We start from the raw sequence: 26,842 nt of genomic DNA, 5'->3' as shown, positions 1-26,842 counted from the left end.
CCCCCCCCCCCCCCCCCCCCCCCCCCCCCCCCCCCCCCCCCCCACCCCCCCTGCCTGGGAAGCAGTGTTGGTTTTTGGCAGCACATTTCTGTTTTAGTTTAGTCATAGTCTTTGGAATGAAACTTCATTTTGGTTTTAGTCTTATTTTAGTCACCTAGTGTTAGTCTAGTTTTTGTCGACTATCGACTATCATAAGATTTTAGTCGACTAAATCTACAGTTCATTTTGTCGACTAAAATGTATTTTGGCGGGCCTTAATGCTGTTGCAATGGCTGATTTTACACTTGCTGAAAATAGCCGATATACAAGCTCCACAACGTGTCGTGTTGTGAGCTTGTAGATCTGCTATTTTCAGTATGCAACAAAGTGTAAAATGACTTGTGCCTTACTTATACTGGATCTCTTGTCCACTAGTCCCTTGCAAACATTTTAGTCTAGTTTTTATTTATTGACGAAATTGTCAATATATTTAGTCTTACTTTTAGTCATCATAGCTTAGTTTTCATTTTTCATCAGTGAAAAAAGGTAGTCATAGTTTTAGTCGACAAAATCAACACTGCTGGGAAGCCACGTGTAGGTCCCAGGTCGATTCCAGACCTCAGCCAATGTGTCCAAGTGTCCTTGATAAGTCTCAGCTGGGTGAAGCTGAAAAGTTCTTCTGCAGGATAAAAAAGGTCCAGTTTGATTACCGCCCGTCATACTTTGTATCCCCAATTGCTCTCCTCCCCCGAGCGCTCAATATGACCACCTGAGCAGCCATCAGGTGGGTGAAGATGAAACTGAAGGATTAATATGGTCCACATTGTGACATGATGGTGAGTCATTGTTTGGTCCTGAACACAGCAGCTGTGTTTAACGACTGGGCAGATCATTTTAAACGCTGGAAGTTCTAATAATGTTGAAACACACAATTCCATGTTATAAATTGACATTCACATAAACAATAAATATTGTTGCTGTCAGGCAGAAACCTGGTGTGGAAATCTCCACATTTAGCCTTTTGTGTGTGTTTTTTTAATGAATCACCTACTTGATCATACTACAGCATCACAAAGCATAAAAAGTAGCGGATCCACAAGTTTGTACATCTGCTACTTTTACTACAGTATATTTATTTGAGGGGCGCTAGCCCCTCCTATGCACAGCTTTGTGCGTAGGTGTGTTTGAGCATGTGTTTGTAGCACGGAATGTGCTCATTTGATTGGCTGATGTATGATGATGTATGATCATATGATAAGAGCGCCCCTCACTCACAAGTGTGATTTCTTTTTTTTTTAATCTGAAAAGTTGCAGTTTTGGACGTAATGAGGTTTTCCACCCGACAGCAGGACGATATGCTATGTACATTTGGGAAATGGGGTGATGGAACAGCCCCGCCACAAACATTTCCCATACATACTCAAGGCTGTGATGTCAGCAGTGGAAGAAGTCCAGCCTGACAAGCTCACTGCATGCTCTACGTATCTATGAACAGATACAAGCTTATGTCACTGATATACTGTACATTCAGTTTCACAGTTACCAGCAGAAACTAGGCTTGCACGGCATTTTGGTTTTGAATGCCAGACATTTACAATGTAAATGTGTGGGCCAATATTTTACCAACCGAGTACTGTCAATGAATGCAGTATAGCTACTTCCTCCACTCGCCATGTCATTACCGTGCCATTCCATTCTGTACAACAGCAAAGAAAAGTCACCACTTCTCATTTTACGTCATTATAGTCATGTTGTACCAGATACTGTCAGTACAGCATAGCTACATCCTCCAGTCCACTCGTGATGATATTTGCTTTGCAATGTGCAATTCACAGTTCTACAACTTGGCATGCCTGGATGTGAATGTGAATAGGCCCAGGGGACTATGATTGAGCTATACGTGTAATGCATACGTGGACCCACTAACGCAAGTATTTATGTTATGCAGTGCATATAAATAATTACTTCCTCTTAATAGACGTGATAAATACTCTATTGGACACCATATTTCCTCCTACAGTTGTCACAGTCACACACACTTTGTCATATGTTCATGTATCTCATGTGTAATCAGCCCTCGTGTGTATATTAGTCTTGTTCCCAGTCAGTTCTGTTCACCTGTATTGAGTTCACATTTGACACCACTCCAGTACGGGGCGGCAGTGGCTCAGGGGTAGAGCAGCCGCTTGGGAACCACGAGGTCCCAGTTAGTGTCAAAGTGTCCTTGAGCAAGACTCTGAAGCCCTAATTGCAGGTTTCCTCCTGCCATTGGTGTGTGTGTGTGTGTGTGTGTGTGTGTGTGTGTGTGTGTGTGTGTGTGTGTGTGTGTGTGTGTGTGTGTGTGTGTGTGTGTGTGTGTGTGTGTGTGTGTGTGTGTGTGTGTGTGTGTGTGTGTGTGTGTGAGAGAGAATGGGTGAATGTAATGCATAATCTATATAAATGCATCATTTATATTTGTCTTGTTCCCCAGTCAGTCCTTGTCGGATCTGTTCTGTTCACCTGTATTGAGTTCAGAGTTCACACCACTCTATGTGACAGTCTCGTATAGATTGTTGAATTATATATGTAGGAATGTATACAAGCACTGCATGGTTCCTTATTGTGACACGAGATGTCCTGTTGTCGTTCTATATCGTGTGGATGCTGCTCTGTGAAGTTACATCTTATGTGGAGAGGAGTCACATTTCCTTCCACGCACATCATATATAATCCTCCACATCTTTCTGTTTCTGTAGGATGAACACAAAATATCTCTGGATGAACTGTCCAGACGCTATACAGTGGACCTACAACGGGTAACGTGCACGGCACCCACATGCATGCGCACACACACACACACACACACACACACACACACACACACACACACACACACACACACACACACACACACACACACACACACACACACACACACACACACACACAAACACACACACACACACACACACACACACACACACACACACACACACACACACACACAATTGTAACACGTCTTGAAATAATATGTTGAATATGTTTGAAATATATATTTTTTTCACTTAATTTTTATTGATGAAAAGATAATTTTGAAACATTTTAACTACTCAAATGTTGTATAGGGTACTCCCTGGCACATAATATTTTCAGTTGCATCCGCGGCCGGACTGCGGCCAAATACATTTAGTTTTTCGTTGTTGTTTTTTTTCTTTTTGGGGTGGGGGGTCCTTGACAGGAAAAGGTTTGAGAACCACTGCACTGGGGTTGGCAAAATGGCCTTTCTGTGTGGAGTTTGCATGTTCTCCCCATGTCCCCTATAGAGCACCGAAGTCCTGACGTCACTTTCAGTAGAGGGCACCAACACACAGGTTTATAGGTTTTTTATTTGTATTGAAATCTCCATAGGGCGATTTTATGTCGCTTCATATAAGAACTGTGTTTGAAAAATAAACCGATCACCCCGGCCTTTTCACTCATATGGATATGAAGCATCGACTGAAGGTGGAAATGTACAAATATACCCAAAGAGTAACAAAATAAGCGTTAGAAACGAGCCAAACAACCCAGAGACTACATTTCCGGGTAGGCTGCTTCTGCCCGCAGCCCGTCGCACAACAGAAACTGAACGTTAATTACGTTTATTTTTATTTTATTGATATATAATGTATCGTGGTTAGTACGAGTCGAGTCACCACCAGCTGAGCTTACGTCAACGAGGAATCTCAGGAACGCAATATGTTGACAGCTGGGCTGTTTCAAGGCTTTTGCGGTCACATTAATTCCATTTTCTCTAGAAACTGGCTGTATCAAATATGAATGGACATCATTAGCGACGCACAGCCACTCCCCTGACAGAAACGCCGGGGTGGTCGGTTTATTTTTCAAACACAGTTCTATATGAAGCGACATAAAATCGCCCTATGGAGATTTCAATACAAATAAAAAACCTATAAACCTGTGTGTTGGTGCCCTCTACTGAAAGTGACGTCAGACTTCGGTGCTCTATGGTAGGTAATTACCCTCACAAAAACCATGCAGTAATCCTGGTCTTTATACTGCCTCCCCTGCCCAGGGGAGGGGAAAGGAACTGGTTGTAATAACGTGTTCCTACCGCACGCTACGTCCTACTGGGGAAACTCCTCCCTGTCAGGTGAAATGAAGCGGATTGGACTCCTCATGCATTGAAGGAAGCATGAGGTCAGTCCGTTGCTCTCCCCAGGTTGGCAGAGTGAGTGTAGCACCCATGATTACATTAGACAATTGACACTAGGTGAAAGAATTGCGTTACAAAAATCGTGTGCTAAAAATGTTAAAAAGAGAGAACCTACACTGCTCTACGGATGCTGCATGTAAGTTAAAAACAAAATTTGTTATTCAAATAAACTACAGGATTGCAGCTTTAATTTTCTCGCATCCCAACCCCCCCAAAGCTCCAAACCCCCCCCCCCCCCCTGTTACTTTGGTGAAGTTCGATCCATCTCAGGGACCTCGGCGCTGCTCCCTGGCTCTGTTTGCCATCCTTAATCCTTATCACAAACGCACACTCACACACATCAGATAGATCCACGAGATGTGTTGCGGCCGATAGCCGCAACAAGATGCTCAGCTGCCGAGAAACCAAAGGACAGGGTAAAAGGGGTCAAAACTCCTCCTGGAATGAAGCAGGATAAATAGCCAATCCCAGCGTCCATGGAAATGGAAATTGTGTTCCATATGAACGCACACGGCCTTCACTGTCACTGCATGTCGGTGCTTCTCTGACATTTTCCATGTCAAGGACCCCCGGATTGATGTGTATTTGGCCCGTGGACCCCCATCTGAAAAGAGACCTATTTGTTTGAGGTGCCAGCCAACGGTAAAGGACTCAAACACTCAAATACACATACTGTTATAGCTCACATGCAAAAAACGTTGTATGAGAGAGAAGGATGACAACCAAAACCAACGTTTCGACAGTCACGCTTGCCTTCCTCAGGAGAACAAAACACAATACAACGTGGCCTTGCATAAATAAACAGATACAAAACAGTAAAACACATCAAACGATGCAGTCAAGTCAATCTGTGTGGTCGTAAAGTTCAGTCAGTGCACAGATCGAGAAACAGAGTTCATTATTTACAGAGTTTCAGCTGTGAAACAGCCTCGGTGGAAGAATCAGATTTTTGCATCAAGTGGTGCCTTGAGATAATCTGTCTAAACCTTTCAACGTGTCGACCTGTCCTGCAGGGTCTGACCAGTGCCAAGGCTCTGGAGGTGCTGGCCAGGGATGGTCCCAACGCCCTCACGCCACCGCCCACCACCCCGGAGTGGGTCAAGTTCTGTCGCCAGCTGTTCGGCGGCTTCTCCATCCTGCTGTGGATCGGCGCCATCCTCTGCTTCTTCGCCTTCAGCATCCAGGTGGCCACGGAGGACGAGCCGGTCAATGACAATGTGAGAGCGCACGCACGCACGCACGCACGCACGCACGCACGCACGCACGCACGCACGCACGCACGCACGCACGCACGCACGCACACACACACACACACACACACACACACACACACACACACACACACACACACACACACACCACAGAGGGAGTGACCATTTAGGACCACCCACATTTAGGACAAACATGGGAAACTGATTCTGCTGCTCTGCCACCAACATGTGGAATGCCCTGACACCATCCTTTAAATGATGCGTAATAACACTGGTTTCTTTCCAAACTGTCCTGACAATATCTACCAGGAGACCACAACAAGGGGAGGGAAAAGCAATTTTCCCCATTTCTTTTGTACATAAATGTACTCAATTGGTCCAGACCAGAACTGAGCACAATTCACAGTACATATGCACACAATTAGACCTGTGTTATATTCCACAAGGGAAATAAAGATAAAGACAAAGAAACTTTATTATCCGTTACATTTTACATAAAATAAAAATGTGCCTTTGGCTGGCATACAGGAGACAATAAAACACAACTAATACATAAAATACAATAAAATACAAATCTCATAAAATGAATACCCATAATAACAGCAACAGTGTCCATCGAGGGTTGTGTGGGTTGGTTGGAAGTTCTTGTTTTAATATCCAAGACAGAGGGCACAAATTAATTCTTGTACCCTTTTAATTCATTTCAGTCCTTTTTATTCAACTTCTGTTGTTGTGACAGTATGGATTACAGTTTTGATTTCAGGCATTTGGATTCCATAGAAGGCAGGATGTTTTAGCGGATCTAGAAATAGCCGATCTAGAAGCTTTTGGCTAGCTATTTTCGGTTATTCATTATTTTAAGATTAAAGAGTATTTGAAGTGGTAAAAGTAGCAATAGCACAAAGAGTGTTTGACGAGTGTTTGAATTTGTCAAAGTACCAATAGAATACATGTTCAGAAGCACCTTCCATAAACCCTAAATGGTCTCAGATATTTTTAAAGGTTAAAGCCTCAATCTGCAATTTCTTCAACTGGTTATCTGTATGTAGAACAGCAAGAGGTTCTAAACATATGTTTAGAACAATAACACCTAAACATAATTGTCTCCACCAGGCCGAAGGCCTGTCCAAAAATCCTGCGAATCGTTACACAGTATCTCTATATAGTCATGTGTTCAAGACAGATCTGTCCGATATTTCATATTCCATCCTAATTGGCTAACATTGGCTTTCAAAGTTTGCAGGATTGCCTATTATAGCGCCAACAGGTGGATTTTTTCAAAACACATTTTTGGAACAAAATGCCTCAAATCATCCAATTGCCATCCAAGGCGTAAGAAGAAATGGCACCCTTTTCACATTGGCCTATTATAGCGCCACCAGGAGGCCACAACCTCAAAATCCCCATACATGCAAAGCCCCCATATATGGTGCCCAGGTCTTGTGGCATCGATATTAGTACCGGTATATGGATATTTGTCAGAACCTGTTCTGACATTCCATACTGTATGTTGATCCTTCCCCATCCATCCTTCCTCTTCAATGTCTCCCTGTTGACTGATACTTGTCCATTTAAACTCTAGACGGGCCTGCCCCAAAGTTATTTGTGCAGCCTCATCAAACCCTGTACACTCAAGACACGCTCCATATATGGCCAGTGCAGGCGTCTTACTGGTATTTTTGTTGCAGTATGAAACAGAGGACAGATACAGAAACAAGTGATGGCACTAATATGTATGTACAGTATGTACAGTACATCAGTGGTTCTCAACCTGTGGGTTTGGGGGGGGGGGGGGTCTTCAGATGACAGACCCTGTTAGTACCAATAAAGGTAATTAACAAACGATACTATATATAGTATTGTATATATAGCAAACATTGGCCAAATTGGCTAATATGAATTAAGAAGAGGCAACATTTTTGAAAATAGCCAATCTTTTTAGTCAAACTAAATGTAACTCCTACATTCCAAGTGCTTGTCATGGTTGGGGGTCGTAGTTCCTATAAGATTTTTTTTAGGAGGTCACGGTCTGAAAAGGTTCAGAACCACTGCTGTAACTGCAGTACATGAACAATTGGACCGACACCAGCCGAGGTGGAACAGCAGATGTCCATACTGTATGTATGGTACAGTGCGAGTTATTTTTACAGCTCACTAATCTCATAAAGCATTAGACCATTGCATAACATACAGTAACAGTCAGAGCGTGTACACACACACACACACACACACACACACACACACACACACACACACACACACACACACACACACACACACACACACACACACACACACACACACACACACACACACACACACACACACACACAGTTTTTAATCCCCCAAACAATAGGAATCTCTACGTTCGGTAGATAACACTAGCTGCTCTAGCGAGCGAGCTGTATCAAAGCCTCAAGTGTCTTCACGCAATATGAGCAGTAATCTACACCCCGAGAAGACGCTTTTGCATATCCCTGCTGTCAGGTGAAAAATGTACAGTACTATACACTTTCCTATTTTCACTTTAGATTCATGGATTATCAAGATCCCTGACTGATAGGTGATAAGGCTGTGTGGTTCTCAACCCTTTCTGGATCAGCAGGACCCACTTTATTTACTTTTTTCTATAATTTGTTTCCCACGATTTTGCAACCCATGATCTTTTCCCCAGTGTCAATTATCTAATGTAATCCTGGGCGCTACACTTCCTCTACCAACCTGGGGGGGCAGTAGACTGACCTCATGCTTCCTTCTATGCATGAGGAGTCCAAGCTGCTTCTTTTCACCTGACAGGGGGGAGTCCGGACGTAGTGTGTGGAAGGATTAGTATTCTAACCAGTTCCTTTAGGACCCACTTTAAAAGACAAAAATGGTTTTGGCATTCGCCCAGACCCACCCATCTGACCACTTAACACTGACATCACACCGTGGTCAACTTACAGTTTGTGATGCTTGTTTTAAGCTGCTTCGTGTACCATATATTAGATATATATCTAAAATGGTGCTTCATAACAGTGGTTCTCAACCTGTTCTGGATTGAAACCGCCTATAACACGGCAGCCGACAGTGGTCTAATGGGTGAGTTCACAAATGCTGTTTATTTTAATGATCAATCAATTGATCAATGGAACTGACGTAGTATACATGAAGTTCGTGTTCATTGGGTCTCACAAAGAAAATGTTATTATTATTTTTTTTATATACCATGACTTTTTTTCATATAGTGTTATATTATCCCACTGCCAGAATCAGAGATGCAACGTCGCTGTGTGCGTCAGCTCATCATGGGCTGACCAGCACTCCACCTGCCTCCAAATTTGCCACAGACTCTTCATCACTTCTCTGTCTATGATTTTGGCTTATTATCCTGCCCTCAATGTCTTCACATATTGTAGAATGTAGAGTTAATATAAAACGCATAATTCAGGCACACTTCAGCCATTCACCGCTTTTGTCCATTAGGCCCACTCTGCACAACGTCATCAAACGGCGACGCGAAACTATGGTAACATCATTCTACAGGCCACAGGATTCTGTGTTACACATTATTTGTATTATTTTAATGCTTCTAGTCATTAAAATATATAGGTGCTGATATAGGGGGTTTTATGACTTTTGGAGTTATGAAACCCTGTTGGAATATTATAATCAATTATATCAATCACAATGAATCAGTCAATCAATCAATCAATCAATCAATCATCAATGTTTTAGTATTACTTTAGTATTTTTCCAAAATGCTCAGATCACTGATCAAGAAAGTACAGAGGTTTCGCTTAACCACTTTCAACATTTTCCAAAATGATGTAAGTAGCAGATCTACCGAGCCGAATAGCGGAAATAGCTGATCTACAAGCTCACACAATTCAACCCATTGCCTCGCGTTGTGAGCTTGTAGATCAGCTATTTCCGCTATTCGGCGTATGACAAAAGTATACAGCGCGCTCAAGTGGTTAATTCCTAAAGAGTTGTCATTTGTGTTTGCACCCAAAGGCAGCAGCAACGTTTAATTCCTTTAATTATAGGCACTTGGGCTGAGGTTTGTGAAGGAGAACAAGTCTCTTTGAAAGCTTAATAAAGAAAAAAAAAAGAGCTGAGAGTTTAATCTGTGATGTCGTTAAGAGACAGGGCCTGGAGGGGCTGCGTGGACAATGAAACGGACGGCCTGGGAGTCTGTGACAGCACTCCAAGTGATTGTCTAAAGATACGGGTGCATTCTCTGCCTTTAATGCCTTAGGGCAGGTGTTGGACATAAAAGATGAAACAAGCACTGCACCACTGCTTTCCAAAGAGAAAGTGTCTTTAAAAGACTCTTTACTCTCCTTATTTGTATATCTTTAGAAAATCGATAACATTTCAGAAAAAAACAAAACAAAACAAAAACCTGTGTCTTTACGGACCAAGTATTCTTTCAATCAACAGCCATGGATTTTTACTTTGTCAAAAAGATGTGCTTCCCTCCTTCTCTTGCTTCGATAACAACCATTTGAGGCGACAGAAAGTTAACAAGTTTACAAGTGAAAATGTTTTGCTAAAGTGTGTTGCAGGGTTTGAAGGCTGATGATAATAGTCACTTCAGGCCAAGTGGAATGAAAACCACCCAAAGTTAGAGTTGGCTTGCTTTCATGGCTGGTTTCACAAGACAGCATGAAACCTTGAAGTTGTTCTACAACTCAGAGTCGGTGGACATAAAGAGTCCCTCTCAGTCACTGCACAGATCAGATGCATGGTGCTCAGTTTATCTATGTATACTTGTACTTGTAAGTACATTTGGAAGACATCTGTTAACCTTGAAAAACACCCGTCCCCAATGCAGTCGACACAGCAAAAACATGTGAACTCTGCTGGTATCTCATGTTCCTTTTAGCAATCGGCAATCGTTCCTCCCAAGGTTTTCTCCCTTTAAACTTTTCCTTTGTATCCCACTACTGAGGTTTTTTTTGCTGGTTTAAAATAGGGTTGCTAATCCCTCAGCTGCTCTCAAAAACCTGCTTACGTGAGTTTTAAAACTGAATCAATGGTGACATTGATCTAAAGCCCAACCCATGCCAGATTTTTGGGGGGATCTGATATTGGCGGCGGCCATAGTTGAATGGGTAGAGTATAGAGAATCTGTAAATCAGAGGGTTAGCTGTTCAAACCCCCGCCCAGCCCACCCGTGTCCCTGAGCAAGACACTTACAACCTCTTACTGCTGCATTAACCCATTACGACCTTTTTTAGTTGGCTAAATATCATAAGGTTTTAGTCAACTAAATCTACAGTTGATTTAGTCGAGTAAAGGTAATGTTGGCGGGCCTAGATGGTGTCTGAATTCCTGATTTATACTATAATATTTTTGCTCACACCGCGTCACAGTTGTGTTGTGAGCTATAAATAAATTGGCTATTTTCGGCAAAATGACTCGGCAAAATGACTTGGCGAATTTGTCAATGTATTTAGTCATAGCTGTAGTCATCAGCTTAGTCTTCATTTAATGTATAGTTTTCATCATTGAAAAAAGTTAGTCGACGAACGTCATAGTTGTAGTCGATGAAATGAACCCTGCTACGTTCATTGATGTATCTTGCCACCTTCTCGTTCCTCTCCAGCTGTACCTGGGAGTGGTGCTGGCGGCCGTGGTGATCATCACAGGCTGCTTCTCCTACTACCAGGAGGCCAAGAGCTCCCGCATCATGGAGTCCTTCAAGAACATGGTGCCGCAGGTGAGTCTAGCGGTACGAGGAGAGAGAGAGAGCTTTTCTAATCGATGGCCCCGTTGCGTCCCTCAAGTAGAGCTTTATGCACACTCACTTGGATGGGAAAACTATTTAGCTTGCACAGCGGGGCGGGAGAATAAATGTTTGAGTGAACCGCGGGACTGCGAGTGTGTTTGCATTAAAACTCCACTCTCCCCTCCCTGTCTTATCCCATTTAGCTCTTCGATTGCCTAATTCTTTAATCTATTTGGGCTCTCTCTCTCCCTCTCTCCCCCCTATTTGGCTTCTTTCCTGTCTTTCTCACTACCTGTCTTTCCTCTCTCCTCTCTGCTTCTATCTCTCTCATCTTCTATCCTACCCTCCGGCTCTTTGTTTCTGACCCCCACCATCCTCACTCTCTCTCTCTCTCTCTCTCTCTCTCTCTCTCTCTCCTCCTCTGTTCTGCTCCATCTGCTCAAATCCCTCTTCTATTCCCTGTGCCTGCCCCCCCTCCCCTCTCTCTCCCCCTCCCCTCCCTCCCCTCCCTCTCTGACTTCCTCTTTACCCCCTCCCTGCGTCGTCTCTTCCCCTTCCTCTGTTGGCAGCAAGCGTTGGTGATCCGGGACGGGGAGAAGGTGCAGATCAATGCTGAGCTGGTGGTCCAGGGAGACCTGGTGGAGATCAAAGGGGGCGACCGAATCCCCGCTGACCTGAGGGTGGTCTATGCTGCCGGCTGCAAGGTACGCTCCTCACCAGGCGCTCACATGATGAGGCGCTCACACCATGCTCTCACATGATGAGGCGCTCACTTGGATTGGATCAGTTGATTTCATGTTTTCCTTCTTTTTCCCTTTTTCTCTTTTTTTTTCTTATAAGCATTTATTTATTTATTTCTCGCTTTCATGATTCCATCAGTTCTTCCTGTGGTGATGTCCTTCCATATACTTTTCCCAGTTTCAGCTACTGAGTCCAGATGTCTCTCTCTCTCTCTCTCTCTCTCTCTCTCTCTCTCTCTCTCTCTCTCTCTCTCTCCATAATGTACAGGTGGACAACTCCTCTCTGACGGGGGAGTCGGAGCCTCAGACTCGTTCGCCCGATTTCACCAACGACAATCCTCTGGAGACCAGGAACATCTGCTTCTTCGGCACCAACTGTGTCGAGGGTCAGTGAGGCCACATCTGGCCACGGGGAACATGTCTGTCCCCTGCTGTCGTCCTGTTGTCCATCTGTCCATCTGTGTGTCACTTAGTGTGTGGCCTCTCTGCGCCTCTCGCCTGACCTTCACACCACCTGTGCAATGTGTCTGTCATGTCCGCTTACTCATCTGTGTGTCTGCACTGAAAGAACCTAGTTAGAATGCAACTGAGGATAGATTTACATCCCATAGCCTGGGGGGATGATTGCTCTGCGATTGGCTAGTAAGTTTGTCGTTAGGCCAAGCCGGCTGACTATTAATGCTGTATACGTACAACTTTAAGTTGTTAATCATTCAAATTGATCAAGACAGTTACAAAAAATCACACCTGTGTGAAGTGAGTGGTGCAACTCCGTGTGGGGGTCCCCCGGGGGGGGGAGTTCCAGACCCACAGTTTGTTTTGATTAGTTTTATACTGTATATGGACCCGATTGGCAGGGCTGTTGCGGGCTGGGTCTTGGCTGAGGGCTACACATGCTTATACATTCTGCCATAGTTAAGTCTTCACAGATCAGTGCCAGAATCAACTTCATCACAGGTTTACAGGTGTAATGTGTTACACCTGTAAACCTGTGATGTGGGTCAAGAGATCATTTAGGATGTGTATATTGTATTCAGACAATGTTGTACAGTAGAGATCATTCAGGATGTGTGTGTTGTATTTAGACAACGTACAGTACACATCACAAGTTAGCATGTGTAAAAGAGGGGGCGAGATTCATTTTTTATGTACGAGCAACATTTTCAACAGTGTCAAGGAAGGAGCGATGACTGTAAATCAGAGAAAAGAGAAACAAGGAAAACAAGCAGGCGCAATGTCAAGTACATATACACTGTCAGTCTGAGAGAAACATTTGCAGCATGATATAAATAGCAGCACTGAGCAGATATACTGTAGAATCACATTCTACTGTGCACAATAAAATGAGGCAGAAATGCTTCTTGTTCAAGTAGTAGAGAAACAGTCTATTGTGCATAGCAATAAAATGAGGCATAAATGCTTCTTGTGTAGTAGAGTGAAAATGTAGAGAAACATTTACAGCAGATCAGATATAGACGCACACTGCAGCCTCTTGTGCAGGTGAGAGATGTCTCGTAGCAGTTTTCAAACACGTGAAGCGTATACATAAGTGTGGTGTTCACGTTGGCCATACAGTTAGTAGCCTAAAGGATGTTATAGCCACAGAGTAATATGGAACTGTACACATTTATTTTTTACCAGACATGTTAGTCAGATTTCACCAGCCACTTGTATAAGGCGAGACGTAGTTAGTAGAGATGAAGAATGCCAGCACTCATTGTATGTCCTTTTATATGATTTTATTTACCTCTGAGACTGAAAAACGGACGCGTTTCGGCCTGTATGGCCTTCCTCAGCGTTTGTGACAAGATAACAGGAAGTGTGGTATTTATGCATGGGTATGAGATACAATCAACAGTAATTGAACACGGGTGTCAACCGTTATCATCTTACACAGTATCAATGAGAAGTCTCTATTTATGGTACCAAGACAGGATAAATATCATGTAAGCGCAATAGAATAAATAGTAACATAAGAATACATCACAATGAGCTATCATAATGAATGTGGGGCCGGCCCCTAAAGTGCCTGGAAAGCTAATGGACTGAACAGACAATGATATATTTTAAACCCATTAGAAATATATATATAAAGACAATAAATAAATAGATAATAGATATAATTACTGTTGATTGTATCTCATACCCATGCATAAATACCACACTTCCTGTTATCTTGTCACAAACGCTGAGGAAGGCCATACAGGCCGAAACGCGTCCGTTTTTCAGTCTCAGAGGTAAATAAAATCATGTAAAAGGACATACAATGAGTGCTGGCATTCTTCATCTCTACTTATATCTTCGAGCCTTGCACCTATAAGGATTTTGTTTGAACCTGGAGTGCTGCGGGTTGCCTGCTACGGCAGTACTATTCTCGAGACGTAGTTAGTCCCTTGAGATGGGGACTGTGCATTAGTCTGACGTCAGTCTGACTACGTCAAGACTCACCCCATGGCCTCCCCGTGAGGCGTGGTTAGGGTTTGGGTTTGGGATAGGGTTAGAAATGGGTTGGATTAATGAGAGGTCGGAACAATGACACGTTACCGTTGAGATACGGAATCCGGGTCCCTTGTTTGGAAACTAGAAGACATGTCCGTTATTGGACTGTAAAGGGACACACTGTAAAGGGACACACTGCTCAAAACGCGCTGCTTTGCCCCACGTTTAGAGCTTGTACTACAGTACATCTGCTACTGGGGGACACACATCCCAGGGGACAGCAGTCAAGGAAGTATATCGTTTTCTTTAAGTGGTTTTAAAGTGAGTCTGATCCTCTCTTCATGTGGCTCCATCCATCCATCCTCTGCTGTGCTATCTCCTCTTCTTCCACTTCTCCACCACTGCTGTTCTCTCAACAGTATCTATAGGCCAACGGATTTCATTCTGCAGCATATATCCATCACCAGCCCTCATCTGTCCATCAGTTGCCCTCATTATTTACGATTCTCTTTTGACACACATATATACTGTATGTATTATATTATATATACTTACATTCCCTGTAGCTCATAATCGCCACGGGGGCACAGAGCGCGGGGGTCAGCTGCAAAAAATAAAAAAAGAAGCCGGCTGCTGCTGTAGGTTTGAACCGAGAGCCTTCTGATCTGCAGTCTAGCTGTATATTACATTTTATATTTTAGTCATTTGGTGCTCTTCGTCTTCACCCAGAGCTAACATTATAATTAGTCCCTCTGTGGGCACCGTTCCTCTGCACATTTCAACAGATGGTTCAGAGCGAGGTTAGCGGTGGCTGTTCAACAAATTAACCGCTGAGTACTGATCCCGGGTCCTTTTTGTCAATATGTGTACAGTACACTCACTTTTCATGGAGAAAGGTCGTCACGAAATATTCAAAGGCTCCGTGCAGGAGCGGCACGTTGGAACCCCTTTGAAGTGGAGCCATCATTACAGTTATGTCACGGATGATGTTTAGCACTTAATACACGATGAACTCTGGTTCTCAGCACCTGGTCACCAGCGCTCCAAATGGACCCCTTATATATAGGTCTGTAGCCCGTTTGGTTAAATTAATTTAATTCAATTTCACAGTGTAGACTTTTTGGGGTCCCCGATCCCTCTGTGGGATCGAGACCAATAGCCCAGTGGTTTAGGTTGTGTACGAGCCTGGCACGCGAGTGTGTGTGGGCAGGAATTAATTGGCGACTAAATTGGGGAGAAACAGGTGGTAAAAAAATAATTGGCTACTCAAAAAAAATATATATATCCCAAAAATATCGTACATTTATTTTAAAATAAAATCACACTACAGTGTGAAGGAGGCGAGGCGATGAGCGTTGTCTTGTAATCAGTTACTTATTATTCAGACAGAAACACTCACGTCCAAGTAGATTAACAATTTATTGCAACAAATGGAATAATATAGTTACATTTGGTGTTAAAGGCTCTGCTTTTGGAGATGTTCTCAGAATTTTGTCGAGGCAGCATGCTCAGAAAAATCAGTGAACGTTAGCAAAACCCCCATGGATATACAAGAACAGGCACATACTGTATCAAGACAGTTGATGAGATTAACTTGAAACATACAACTTGGATGCATGTTAACATTCATGCCATAGAACATTGAAATTAGAGCTATGCAACGTTGAATTCTAGTTTACATGTTTGAGCAATACATTGACATTGATATTTAGCTTGAATCAGCAGACATAAATTCAAGTATTTGAGCAGCAGCAGCAGCAGTGTCTGAGAAGCAATGGAAGCAGAGCTATTGTATAGCAGTGAGCCGTATGTAAACAGACAGCCTTGTTGAGGGAATGAGGCTGATTGGAGTATGGAAGTGGCTCCCGGGCGCTGACCGCATAGAATACAAAACTCTGATGCTGGCATTAAAAGCAACCAAAGGTATGGCACCCTCTGTTGAAGTCTGATCGAACCCTACAAACCCTCCCGTGCACTCAGATCAGCCAACGCAGGGAAGCTGAAAGTAAGCTGGGACAACGCTCCGAGTCCACACGTCCCAAACACTTATCCCATCTGGCTCCAAAACTATGGAATGCACTTCCCATTACAATCAGAACTGCAGACTCACTCCCAATATTCCACCGTAGTCTGAAAACCCACCTCTTCAGACTCCATCTTGGCCTGTAGCACTTGCTCTAGCCGCGACGACCTTACAGGCGTATGCAAATGCTCAACTTATGTAATGTATAGATAGCATTTTATGTAAACATAGCACTATATAGTATATACAGTATGCATAGTTTCATTATATAGATATTCCACTGTTACGTTCTTAGCTTACGTATGATTCACAATTTTTGTATATGATGTATTGCCATGTTTTGTTCTTGCTTAATGTAAGTCGCTCTGGATTAAGAGCGTCTGCTAAATGCCTGAATTGTGAATTGTAAATTGAATGAGGAATAGGATGCTAGGCTGATTGATACAATCAGCTGACTGACAGCTGATTACAGCTGAGGCGTTCAGACTCACATGTCCCTGTATGAACTAACGCTTTGCTACATTTTCAGGTGTACTGTTCATGCTACATACATACACACTAGGCATAGAAGCGGCTAGCATCACTTAAAATGAAGTGGGGGTCAGTGTGGTCTAAAGCCGAAACCTAGAAGCTGTAGAAGCGCCGATGTGGAATAAACTCCGCCCTGTCCCATCCAGGCACGGCCAACGGCGTGGTGATCAGCACGGGCGACCGCACGGTGATGGGCCGCATTGCCACGCTGGCCTCGGGCCTGGAGATGGGCCAGACACCCATCAATATGGAGATCGAGCACTTCATCGCCATCATCACCGGCGTGGCCGTCTTCCTGGGCGTCACCTTCTTCATCCTGGCACTCATCCTGGGCTACGGCTGGCTGGAGGCCGTCATCTTCCTCATTGGCATCATCGTGGCCAACGTGCCCGAGGGACTGCTGGCCACTGTCACGGTGAGTGGTGATGTTTAGGGAAGCCGTTTACAGAAATCTGTGTGTATGTGTGTGTGTGATTGGGGTCTGTGCAGTGGTGGAAAGTAGCTACGCTACGGTAAGTACATTTATTCAAGTACAGTACTTAATGTAGCTATAAGCAATAATATGTCTGTTTTTTGAGTGGTGTAAACCACTCCTACAACTGGCTTTGTTAGTTTACGTGTCTGTCTGTCTGTTCGTACCAAAAAATGAGCATGGTTGCTATGGTCACCCAGTTCACACGGGTGTGATTTCATTACGTCAGACATTTCGTCAGACCACAGCTGATCAGTCTATATAAGACCTTACACCACTCAGTTCGAAAAATACCCTGCAGAAATGATTAACCAATCAGGAAGTAGACAGGCAAATCGACCAATGACAAAGCTTTTAGGAAAATCTTTGAATGCAGATTGCGGCTCCTAGATATGTCACAGAGACTATTCTTTGGCGGGGAGCGTTTTACTCATTGCTGGCTGTCTGAATACCAAAAAATATATTTAAAAAAAAAAGGTAATTAAAACTTTGAGAAATTCTGAACAAATATAACTCCGCCAGCTGGTGGCAGCAGTGAGTCCCTCCTCCTGCTTCCCATCTGGACTCTCTCGGGCAGAGACGATGCACTCCGATCAAATGCTGATCGGAGCGATATGCGGCCCTATGCGGCCGCTAGAGGCAGGATCAACGCAAGACTGGTGACGTATTGTAGCTGTGCCACAGCGCAAATGTAAACACAACCTAACAGGACTACAACTCGAAATTATTATGGAGATATCAGATTTTTGTCCCGCTGCTTCGGGTTCATCGTTTCTGCTTGAGAGAGACCAGATGCAGGCAGGAGGAGGGATCTTGTGAACTCAATACTGGCGGAGTCAGGTTATAACAAATATTGCTTATAGCAGCTATATAGTATAACTATAGTAGCCTACAATTTTGAGGTATTTGTACTTTATTTGACTATTTCCACAACACTTTTACTTCTACTCTACTACATCTCAGAGGCAAATATTGTACTTTTACTCCACTACATTTATACTAGTTACTAGTTACTAGTTACTTTGTAGATTTTGATTATTATCACAAAACATACATGAACCACTAGGCCTAATATGAACCCTATATCCATTTCGGCCATTTGAAAATAGCCGATCTACAAGATCACAATGCGTTGCGATGCGATGGTCGAAAGCTGCTTGGTCGCCCTAACTGGCCCAAGGACACACTGACTCATTAACGTGGGGCGTGTTCAGTCACACAGATGCATATGACCTTCAGCAGATTAACATAGCAGCGCAATATGTTTTTTTAATATTACTGTAAGGTTTAATAACGGGCCCCATGGAAGAACTGATTAACTTTGAACGCTGATTGGTCAAAAGGGGGCGTTATGGTGGGCGTGGCCTGTCACAAAAATGCATAACCTTTGAACAGATTAGCGTAACAGCATACTATATTTATATATAACGCTTTATAATGAGGCCCAGGAAGGGCTGATTAATTGGCCACACACCATTTGATTATCACCCTCCAGAGTGTATGACTCCCTCATTATCAGTGGTGTAAAGTACCTTTACTCACGTACTGGACTTAAGTATAACTTTGAGTTGTTGTTTGTTTACATTACTGGAGTATTTCCAATTTTTAACACTTTCAATATTACCCCACTACATCTCAGAGGCAAATGTTGTACTTTTTCTTCAATACCTTTGTACTTTTACTCAAGTCAATTTTATGATACACGACTATTACTTGTAAGGCCCAAACCACACCAGCTGCAACTCCTTGCAACTACTCGCAACTCCTTGCAACAAAACAAACCACACCAATGCAACTCCTTGCAATTAACTGCCATTGGGAATAAAGGTTGCAAGTAGTTGCATGTTGCAAGGAGTTGCATGGCGACCCTCTGGTGTGGTTAGGGCTTAACAGAATATGTCTACATTGTGGTATTGATACCTTTACTTAAGTAGAAAATGTGTGTAGCCTCCTTCTTCCATCAATGCTCCTTATGTGAACTAAAGCCTGCGTTATACGAGGGACGGTTGTGCACCGAGATTAGGCGATCTACAATCGCACAACGTATCGCAGTGTGGTGCGCCTGCCATTTCCTATTGTCTTGTAGATCTGCTATTGTCAGTGTGCGACTATGCAACTATAAATCTACCATGCATCCTCAACCATGAGATTCTATTGGACAAAGGGAGGCATGGGGGCCAGAATCACTGCAGTACCTGATAGACAAACTGACACCCCGGGCAGTGGTCTGTCTCTCTATACTGGGCACATTTTCAAGTTATTTTCTGTGGAGATGATTTAACACGTAGCCTTCTAGTTTGAGGGCACTAAACCGGCGCTCACTGCCAATAACTCCCTCACCGCAGTGTTTCCTCGGAGCTCCACAGCAGGCGCTAACGAAATCTCGCATCAACACTGAGATTCCCAGGCTGCATGTGTCCGTGGATGTGGCATTCCTGATGTGGTTATGTCAGCTAATCTTCCACTCACAGCGTGTGAGTTCGAATAAAATACTGCCATATCTAAACGGCAATAAACACCGTCCCTCTTCCGTTTTATGTGGAGGCCCATGTAGATTGGAACAGGGTGCGCAGACCCTTAATAAAAACAACAGCATCAAATGCAATAAAGCCTATGTTCTTGTGGTGCCTTCTGTCACTTTTCATTAGGACTACCTTTGTAGTCCATTAGCTCCAGCTGTACGGATAGTATAGCACAGCTGTGTGGCACACTTCACATCGCTGTGGAAACCTTCTATGTCCACAACTGTTACTTTTCAGGAAATTAAATGTAGTTATCATCTAGTCCGGTGGTCTTCAAACCTTTTCATATCAAAGTCCATTATTGATTCGGCATTTGTGCCATAGACCACCATTAGATGACATTTAGCCTCTCAGACCCAAAACGTATTATTTTGCTGTCGTTGAATAAGATTTTATCCACAATTCCATGCTGTATTGATGTGGTAGGCTACCATTAGGAGAGACAATGGGCAAACGTTTATCAAAATAACAATTCTTCTACATTGTCTAATTGTGGAAAGTGGAAACTTCTTGTAAATGAAGTAATGCAGATGATTAACAATAATTTAACTCTTGAGAACATACAATGCTCTCTCTCAAGAGTTAAAGATCTTTAAGGGTCCATTTGGTCACCAACGCTTCATAATTTAGCTGGGGACCACCTGGAACCCCCTCAAGGCCCACTGGTGGTCCCCGGACCACCGGTTGAGAACCACTGATATTAAGTTCATTGGTTCAATATTTAAAACTCACCGACACACTTAACCTTCATCTTTTGTCGCAAAATAGCGGAAATAGCCGATCTATAAGCTCACAATGCGTCACAGTGTGATGCCTTGTGAGCTTATAGATCTACTCGCTACTGTACGTTTGTGTGACACTGATGTACGACAAAGTTGGGCATTCACTTATGTTGGGAAAAACATGGAGATACAAGATTTCTTTCCGACCATGCCTTTACAAAAACCCATCAAATGCTCTGCTGATAAACATTAACGTTGGAGTCCCGCACCTGCAGTTTAATACACTTTAATATGGTCTCATTAAACCACACATTCACGGACACAGTCTAGGTAAAAAAGGGGTGGGTGGGGGAGTAAAATGTAAGTAATTCATTATTCTGCTCAACTAGCCTGAGGAACTGCTGGCCGCTGTCACTGTGTGTGTGTGTGTGTGTGTGTGTGTGTGTGTGTGTGTGTGTGTGTGTGTGTGTGTGTGTGTGTGTGTGTGTGTGTGTGTGTGTGTGTGTGTGTGTGTGTGTGTGTGTGTGTGTGTGTGTGTGTGTGTGTGTGTGTGTGTGTGTGTGTGTGTGCATGCGCGCGCCAGAGAGATTTAAATGTGTGCTGGTCATCTTGCAGTGTGTTGATGGAACGTTTATTCATCGTTTTTTTTTAAAAAATTTAATGAACCAGTGCATCCTGCTGTTCACCAACCCAACACACTGAACACACGTGTCATGCACGCACGCACACGCACGAACAAAATAATGTTTACAAATTGACAAATCCCTGACAAATCCTTTCCTTTCCTTTCCTTTCCTTTCCTTTCCTTTCCTTTCCTTTCCTTTCCTTTCCTTTCCTCTGTCCTAACCCTACCTGCTCTTCCACTGAAACCCCCTGCCTGCCAGGCATCTGCTCTCCCCTCATCTCTTCCTGCTTCCTCACCTAAACGTGCCCCTTTGCACCCTGACTCCCCCCCACTGGTGGAAAGTAACTAAGTACATTTACTCAAGTACTTTACTTAAGTACAATTATGAAGTATTTGTAGTTTTTTGGGGGATTTCTAACTTCCAATACTTTTACTTCTACTCCACTACATCTCAGAATATTGTAGGCTACTTTTACTCCACCACACTTTGTAGATTCTGATTATTATTACAAATCAATCATACATTAACCACTTCAGCCCTATATACATTTCGGACATTTGAAAATAGTTCACAACGTGTTGGAAGATGTGCTATTTTCAAATGATTTAAAATGTTTTATACATTTGAAAACTTGAAATGGGACATTCTGCACAATGAGTACTTTTATTTTTGGTACTTTACATATATATATATATATATATATATATATATGGAAAATGGGGGAGAGAGATGGGGGAGTGACATGCAGTAAAGGCCGTCGGGATCGGGAGTCGAGCCCGCGGCACACTGCCAGAATTCCGGACGGTTACTTGTCACAGAGTGTTTCTATATTGCAGTATTGATACTTTTACTTAAGTAAATAATGTGAGTACACCCCCACTCCCCCAGGTGTGTCTGACGCTGACGGCCAAGCGCATGGCCAAGAAGAACTGCCTGGTGAAGAACCTGGAGGCCGTGGAGACCCTGGGATCCACCTCCACCATCTGCTCCGACAAGACGGGCACGCTGACCCAGAACCGCATGACTGTGGCTCACATGTGGTTCGACAACCAGATCCACGAGGCTGACACCACCGAGGACCAGTCTGGTAGGTGTGGGGGGGGGGGGGGGGGGGGGGGGGGGGGGGGGGTTGGGGGGGATGGAGAGAGGGAGAGAGGGAGAGAGAGAGAGACACAGAGAGAGAGAGAGAGAGAAATAGTGTGAGATATTGATGAACGTAATGAAAGAGAGGTTTTAATGTGTGTGTGTGTGTGTGTGTGTGTGTGTGTGTGTGTGTGTGTGTGTGTGTGTGTGTGTGTGTGTGTGTGTGTGTGTGTGTGTGTGTGTGTGTGTGCATGGCTGCGGGCACACGCATGCGTATGTTGCGTATTATTGCAGGTAAAATCAGAAGAAGGGAGAGAGGTGGAGAAGGCTGCAAAACAAAAGATGGACATTTAATAGTTTAAGAGGAAGTCCCTCATGTACTAATCACATCTTTTCATTCTTCTTAGAGGGTTCTCATGCCTAGCTAGGAAAGTGACAAATCAGAGGGCAGCTAGAGTGAAAGCAAGCAGGAGGTGGAAAGGGAGAGGGAGAGAGACGACGGGGACCACCCGCGGTCATCATCTGTCCAGCGTGCACGTGTCCAGCGTGCACGTGGCCAGCGTGTACGCGGCCACACGTGCGCTGCTGCTCCTGTTAATTGAGCGGTAGTGTGCGGCGGGAGGCGAAACCCATGGGCTACGAAACCGCTTCCCAGAATGCTCAGCGAGAGAGAGCGCTGCTGATGTGGAACCGATGGCATCGCTCCTGCAGTGTGTGTGTGTGTGTGTGTGTGTGTGTGTGTGTGTGTGTGTGTGTGTGTGTGTGTGTGTGTGTGTGTGTGTGTGTGTGTGTGTGTGTGTGTGTGTGTGTGTGTGTGTGTGTGTGTGTGTGTGTGTGTGTGTGTGTGTGTGTGTGTGTGTGTGTGTGTGTGTGCGCGCGCATGCGCGTGTCCTGCAGCTTGCCTGCTGAACAGCCAGCCGGCCTTCTGAGCCAAGGAGAGAGAGAAAAAATAGCTTTCAGCAAAAATCTCAGGCCCCTTTTCCACCAGAAGGACTTTGGTTCTAGAACTGGTTCCAGTCTAGATTCTTGGAACGTTGGTGCTTTCACAGAACCGGCGGCCATTTTTTGGTTTCAGTTACGGGTTCTGAACCAATTCATTTTCAGTGGAAACACTGGTTCAATATTATGCAGGAAAAAAGAATGGAACCGGTTCAACCCTGGTGGAAAAGGGGCCTCAGAGCGGCTAGACACCCATGTGCTTTAACCACTTTCAGAGATAACCAAAAATAGCTGATCTACAAGCTTACAGTACTTATAACAAGAGACATCATTCTCACCCCGATGCTTACATTTTCCTCAATTACTGCGGCTTGGTTAAAGGACAACTTTAGTTTTTTTCAACCAGGTTTCATGTTTTAGGTTGTTATTAGAGAAAGTAAAAGATGAGTGTTTATTCTTTTTCATTTGCTGCTTTCTTTAGTTTTAGGGATTTTAGCTGTTTTTGACAGGGGGGCGGGGACATTCGAGCATGGGGCTAAATATATATATTTTTTACAAAATTGTATAGAGATTTATTTTTTTATTATTTATTATAGTCGTACTATTTCTTGGGGTCTAGTAGGACTATACTAAATTAAAAAAAAGAAATCGCTATAACATTTTGTAAATAAATACATATTTAGCCCCATGCTCGAATGCCCCCGCCCCCTGTCAAAAACAGCTATAATCCCTAAAACGAAAGAAAGCAGCAAATGAAAAAAAATGAATACTCATCTTTTACTTTGTCTAATAACTACCTAAAACCTGAACCTTGGTTGAAAAAAACTGTACTTTAAGTGACGCCTCGAGGGATGAAGAGACTTTTGGGCCAAGGAAGAAGGAAATTCAGTGGACACCATCAGGAGTAGTAATCCAGAGAGAAACCCCCACGCTTTTAGAAGCCCTATCCTATACTTCAATGACCGGGGTCCTCCAGGGCTCTATAGGCCTACTTGGCATGCTCCTTTTTCCCCCTTTGCTAATCTACAAGCTGGGTGATCCAGTGCTATTTTTAGGCTCAGAATAAGGATGCTAGGGTTCATGTTAAAGTGAAACACAAACACAGAGCGAAGAGAGTCTGTAGGCAGTACAAATAATCAAAAAGATTTCAAAAAGTCTGAAAAAAGGCACAAAAAGGCAAAATGCTTACTAAACAACTTGTTTTTTCCCCGCTTGTATTGTGTTAGAATGAGCGCGTGGTTGCGGGACACAGCAAGAGAGAATCTCCATACAACAGAGACGCGTGTGCTTGTGTGTGTGTGTGTGTGTGTGTGTGTGTGTGTGTGTGTGTGTGTGTGTGTGTGTGTGTGTGTGTGTGTGTGCGTGTGCGTGTGTGTAGTGTAGTGATTCATCCTGGCTGAATGTTGGACATCTCCTGCATTCATTAGTCACGATCAAGGTGCACACTGCTGTGCGCCCAGCTCACACTGCTGTGCGCCCAGCTCACCCATTGGTTTACAGTATGGCGCAGTGTTACTGTACACCGGACCTGCATACAGAAAATATAGTATTATATAGAACATGCATGCATGCAAATGCACAGTTGTCGCTATTTGGCAGGTGCTAAACCAATGACAACTTTTTTCCCGCTCTCGCTCACTGATGTAATCGTTGTGCCAATTTCCCTTACGTCACGTGTGTAGTCCTTGTTAGTGCCAAGCCCTACTGTTTGGTCTTGGGGAGTGTAGAGTCTACACCCTCCAGACATATAGTTGTGTCTACACTGTAGACACAACTATATGTCTCCTCCAATACACATGAAGCCACTTCAGCTTACCTGACAGTGACAGGAGTTTTACCGGTAGTGCGTAACACGTGCGTGGTGCTGTCGCTCCCAGTTCCGCTCATAGATATAAAAGCCTAGATACCTCATTGGCCGCTGCAGTTCATTGGAGCGACCCGTATCGCAGGGAAGATGGAAGTCAAGTGGAAGTAGTGACTATACTGGCCAATCACAGGCCTACCAAACGTCCCCATCTGTGACGCACACGGAAGCTTGCCTTTCCTGAAATTGCGCCCGAGATACAGAAGCCCCAGACCCAAAGGAGGCGTACAAATTACCCGTGCTGAGGGTTACAAATCACATGTGGCGTCCGTGTGCGTTTAGGGTTAGGTTAGTGTTTGGGTCGGGTGTCGGACTATTGACTGTCGGACACTCGGTATGTCGGAAAACAAATGCCTGCACCCGTTGGCTGGAGCACCCGGCCAAGCTGGTGGCACCGCACAGGAATCCAACCCCAGTGTCCACGATGGACACAGTGTCTGCATGTATACAGTATACCTCTGCATGTATACAGTATACCTCTGCCTGTATACAGTATACCTCTGCATGTATACAGTATACCTCTGCATGTATACAGTATACCTCTGCCTGTATACAGTATACCTCTGCATGTATACAGTATACCTCTGCATGTATACAGTATACCTCTGCCTGTATACAGTATACCTCTGCATGTAGACAGTATACCTCTGCATGTATACAGTATACCTCTGCATGTATACAGTATACCTCTGCTGAACCAGTGTATACAGTATACCTCTGCATGTATACAGTATACCTCTGCATGTATACAGTATACCTCTGCATGTGTACAGTATACCTCTGCATGTGTACAGTATACCTCTGCATGTATACAGTATACCTCTGCATGTATACAGTATACCTCTGCCTGTATACAGTATACCTCTGCATGTATACAGTATACCTCTGCCTGTATACAGTATACCTCTGCATGTATACAGTATACCTCTGCATGTATACAGTATACCTCTGCATGTATACAGTATACCTCTGCATGTATACAGTATACCTCTGCCTGTATACAGTATACCTCTGCATGTGTACAGTATACCTCTGCCTGTATACAGTATACCTCTGCATGTATACAGTATACCTCTGCATGTATACAGTATACCTCTGCATGTATACAGTATACCTCTGCCTGTATACAGTATACCTCTGCATGTGTACAGTATACCTCTGCATGTATACAGTATACCTCTGCATGTATACAGTATACCTCTGCCTGTATACAGTATACCTCTGCATGTGTACAGTATACCTCTGCCTGTATACAGTATACCTCTGCATGTATACAGTATACCTCTGCATGTATACAGTATACCTCTGCATGTATACAGTATACCTCTGCCTGTATACAGTATACCTCTGCCTGTATACAGTATACCTCTGCATGTGTACAGTATACCTCTGCCTGTATACAGTATACCTCTGCATGTATACAGTATACCTCTGCATGTGTACAGTATACCTCTGCATGTATACAGTATACCTCTGCATGTATACAGTATACCTCTGCCTGTATACAGTATACCTCTGCATGTATACAGTATACCTCTGCTGAACCAGTGTTTCTGCATGTATACAGTATACCTCTGCATGTGTACAGTATACCTCTGCCTGTATACAGTATACCTCTGCCTGTATACAGTATACCTCTGCATGTGTACAGTATACCTCTGCCTGTATACAGTATACCTCTGCATGTATACAGTATACCTCTGCATGTGTACAGTATACCTCTGCATGTATACAGTATACCTCTGCATGTATACAGTATACCTCTGCCTGTATACAGTAT

General features: G+C 43.8%; 1 protein-coding gene across 1 annotated transcript in view; it reads left to right on the top strand.

The window, feature by feature from the left end:
* Positions 1-809: 809 nt before the first annotated feature.
* LOC306943028 (sodium/potassium-transporting ATPase subunit alpha-2-like) overlaps positions 810-26,842 on the top strand; it is a gene marked incomplete at both ends in the record, with an annotated part of 55,378 nt that continues 29,345 nt past the window's right edge. The window contains 9 exons of the mRNA XM_079529233.1: positions 810-815; positions 2,084-2,185; positions 2,715-2,774; positions 5,188-5,391; positions 10,979-11,092; positions 11,671-11,805; positions 12,110-12,227; positions 16,981-17,249; positions 22,065-22,263. Of these exons, the coding sequence (XP_079385359.1) occupies positions 810-815; positions 2,084-2,185; positions 2,715-2,774; positions 5,188-5,391; positions 10,979-11,092; positions 11,671-11,805; positions 12,110-12,227; positions 16,981-17,249; positions 22,065-22,263 (1,207 nt within the window). The remainder of the gene's footprint in view (positions 816-2,083; positions 2,186-2,714; positions 2,775-5,187; positions 5,392-10,978; positions 11,093-11,670; positions 11,806-12,109; positions 12,228-16,980; positions 17,250-22,064; positions 22,264-26,842) is intronic.

Source organism: Electrona antarctica, assembly GCF_951216825.1.
Source record: "Electrona antarctica genome assembly, chromosome: 19".
In the NCBI taxonomy this organism is placed as follows: domain Eukaryota; kingdom Metazoa; phylum Chordata; class Actinopteri; order Myctophiformes; family Myctophidae; genus Electrona; species Electrona antarctica.
This window is presented reverse-complemented; position numbering and strand designations above follow the sequence as displayed.